General features: G+C 47.0%; 1 protein-coding gene across 1 annotated transcript in view; it reads left to right on the forward strand.

Annotated features, from left to right (window-relative positions):
• The window catches only part of CSUI_010980 (uncharacterized protein), a gene marked incomplete at its 3' end in the record, with an annotated part of 3201 nt that extends 276 nt beyond the window's left edge, over positions 1-2925 (forward strand). Inside the window, exons 2-4 of the mRNA XM_068071081.1 lie at positions 515-726; positions 1682-1951; positions 2779-2925. Of these exons, the coding sequence (XP_067916944.1) occupies positions 515-726; positions 1682-1951; positions 2779-2925 (629 nt within the window). The remainder of the gene's footprint in view (positions 1-514; positions 727-1681; positions 1952-2778) is intronic.
• Positions 2926-3185: the final 260 nt, after the last annotated feature.

Genomic DNA, 3185 nt, shown 5'->3' on the forward strand with positions numbered 1-3185 from the left:
TAAATCGTTTTGTAACTCCGCTTTCTTCCTTCGTCCTCAGGGAACGAGGGAAGCCGTTCGAAAAGCTCTTCGAGTAATCCAGCTAGATGTCTCTGTGTTCCGTTCACAGTTTGTACGCCTCTCAGCTCACTCATTCGCCCTTTACTGCGTCACAATCGATTTGACGCGAAGTCTTTCCGTCGTTCTGTACAATCGAAGATTCCACCCGATCTCATCACACTCGTGCTTCTCTCCGCAGTTCCAGGACTTGACAAGAAACGTTGAGAGGTGAACATACACTGCCCTGACATAACCCTATCGTCCTCCTTCTTTTAGACTCGCTTTGAGGATACATTTGTCTATAAGTACGGCTGCGTGTAGACAATGCTGGAGGCTGTGGAAGAAATCACATAAACACATGTAGGGTAGGTGTATTAATTCTTTCGTACTTCTTCTCATGAACATCCTTCGTGATGAGTCGAGTGTCTGGCGGCAAGTAAGTGTGTTTTCATCTCTTGCGCTGCTTTTCGTTCAGACGTACACGCGTTCATTTTTACGCACGATGGAGAATACATCGACTGTGTTTTTTACAAGAACCCTGTCCTGGCTGGAAAGAGTGTTAGGCTTCAAGGCACGACTCTTTATATCGATCTTCATACCCTTCCTGCTCGAGCTGGATTCATTGTCATCACTCTCGCAGTATATTCGGGAGGTACCTTAGCGTCTCTTACAAAGTGCTCCACACAGGTATGTACACCTCATCCACAACCAAGGAAGAGAATCGGTGACTNNTTTTGGTTTTCTTTCTTCTTCACCAAGGAAGAGAATCGGTGACTGACTCTTCTCAGGTGTCCTTTCCGTACCTTGTTGCCTCCTTGGATCGCGCTGAACTGGGAGGTAGTGTCTGTCTATCTATCTCTATACATGTGTTTCAGAACATCGATTCCATTCAAGCGTCGCCGAGCTTTCTGATATAGGTGTATGTATCTACGTACACAAATATCTAGACCTGTGTATATATGTAGGGTTTCTGGAACCATCCCCCGCCCTGGGTGGCGTGTAGCCGTCACTTGCTGTGGGACAGCATCGCACACCGCTACGTCTCACTGTATACTTAGGCGTGTATGGTTCTCCAGATAAAAGACTTTACAATGAAGACTAGCTGGTCGGGTTAACACGGTTCCTAGTCGCGCACTACCTATCTGTGCTGTCCTGAGGGCGAACAAACCCTTCGGTTTTCTCCTCGCTTGCGTGTTGCCTGGAGTATACGGACACCTGAGCCGGCGTGACTTGATGCAGTCACTCAAGCATAACGACATTCACGCCGACCTTTACTTACTTCGTTCTGTGTTTATGCCTGATTCAACGATCCGGTTTCTTTCTTCGGGTCCTCACACAGTCCGTGTGTATGTACATGTGCGCATTTAGGAACGCAATTTTGCACGCATATATACATTTCACCCTGGAAGGCATTCATTCTGAGAGTTTGACTCTGACCCCGTCTGCATGAGTGTTAGTAGTATTCCATGCACACATGACAACAGATCTTCGTACACTTTTTCACATGGATACATGTCTGCATATGTCTTTAGATAGAAGCAAGGAGAAGGGTTACTATTTCTCAAGATAAAAGATGTGTTTTTCTCGCTAGGACAGATTATCCTGCTATCGTTTTCTTTCGTTTGCTTGAATATGGGTTCAGGTTCAAGCTTATATTCCTAAAGACCTCTCGGAAGATCCGGCGGCCACTAGTGCAGTCGGGCTAGCAGCGGGGTCTTTCCCCTCTCCAGAAGATCACTGGGAAGCGGTTCTGGCGACGATGGATATCACGAACTCCGTCATAGGTGGTGCGCCGGATGCGAAGGGTCTTCTCAACTGTCTACTGGCTGAGGAAGAAGGCAACTGGTTCTTAAAGGTTCTACTGCAACCCGTTGCGGCATTCACGCCTCATGCTCTCATTGAATCAGCTCAGGTTTGTTTATCAATCGGGTGGAGGAGGTCTTCACTCATGCAAGAGTCCCCGTGTAGACGTTCAGGAGAGTGCAAGTCTATCCATGATCATGTAGTGTATGTACAGGAGGCGGTCGCATATACAGCGTGATCATTGATAGTCCTCTGTATTCAGCTATCTCCGATGACAGGCAGTGTTGTAGATACATGTACGCGTAACAAGGGAGAGAGAAACGGAGCGGTGTGCGAAGCGTTATGATATATATATATACATATATACATGTCTCCTCGTATGCTTTTCTGCTTACCAGGTACGCGCCGCCCATCTGTGTTTCTGTCTATGTACGTTTGCTCCGCCGATATGCATAGGATCCTATAGAGGTATTGAGATGACAGCGCATGTAAGAAGATGTGTTTACATACCAGCTACCATAGGGGTTCACGAATCCGAAAAGAAGGGTTGAGGTATGTCGAGCCGATAGACAAAGACCTTCCTGTTCTTCTCAACAAGAAAGGAGGAGTACAGTTTCTTCGTTCTTTGGGTCGACCCATTGTATTCCGTCTTCTGCTTCTTCTGATCGTCCCTTGTGCTTTCTCTCAATACCACGCCTCAGAACGATCAATGACTTTCTGCGCTTCTCCACATATATCAGTCTTCTTCTTCTTGCCCTTTCATGGGTCGTTTCATTCCCTTTTGAACTTATGGCTGCTAGTTCTTAGAACGGAAGGGAGCATGCTGTTTATCGAAACGCACTCAGAGCTCCATGACGAGGTCGCACTATCACCACCTTCATGCTGTCTTCGCAGTTAGTTATCCTTTTTCTTTTTCTGTCCTTGTGTCGAAAACAGAGAGCCGTTCGACATTATCAGCATGCAGTTGATAATGACCAAAATACATGGTCTGTACCTCTTGGAGATCTTCTTGACGCGGCCTTACAGGGAAAAGAAACCAAGCTTGAACCGGCAGAGGAAGGAGCCGACTACGACAGTCAGGTAAATATGCTTCGCTGTTGTAGGTAGATAAAAGCTATGTTTGAGTAATGATGATGATGGTATGCTGAAGGTGTTTTTGTTCCGGTTCAAGGATCTCTCTATGGTGTTTTCAATGTATTCGGTACTGCAGACGTATTGTGTTCGTGTTCTGCTTCTTCGAGCCCCCGTCAAACAGGGAGCTCAGGATTCCTGTGTAACGGAAGACGACTGTGTAAGGTTGGAGTAGCAGGGGCGCCGCACCGCGTGTGCTGTGAGGGCGCCGC

The sequence above is a fragment of the Cystoisospora suis genome, assembly GCF_002600585.1.
Source record: "Cystoisospora suis strain Wien I chromosome Unknown contig_9145, whole genome shotgun sequence".
Classification (NCBI taxonomy): Eukaryota; Apicomplexa; class Conoidasida; order Eucoccidiorida; family Sarcocystidae; genus Cystoisospora; species Cystoisospora suis.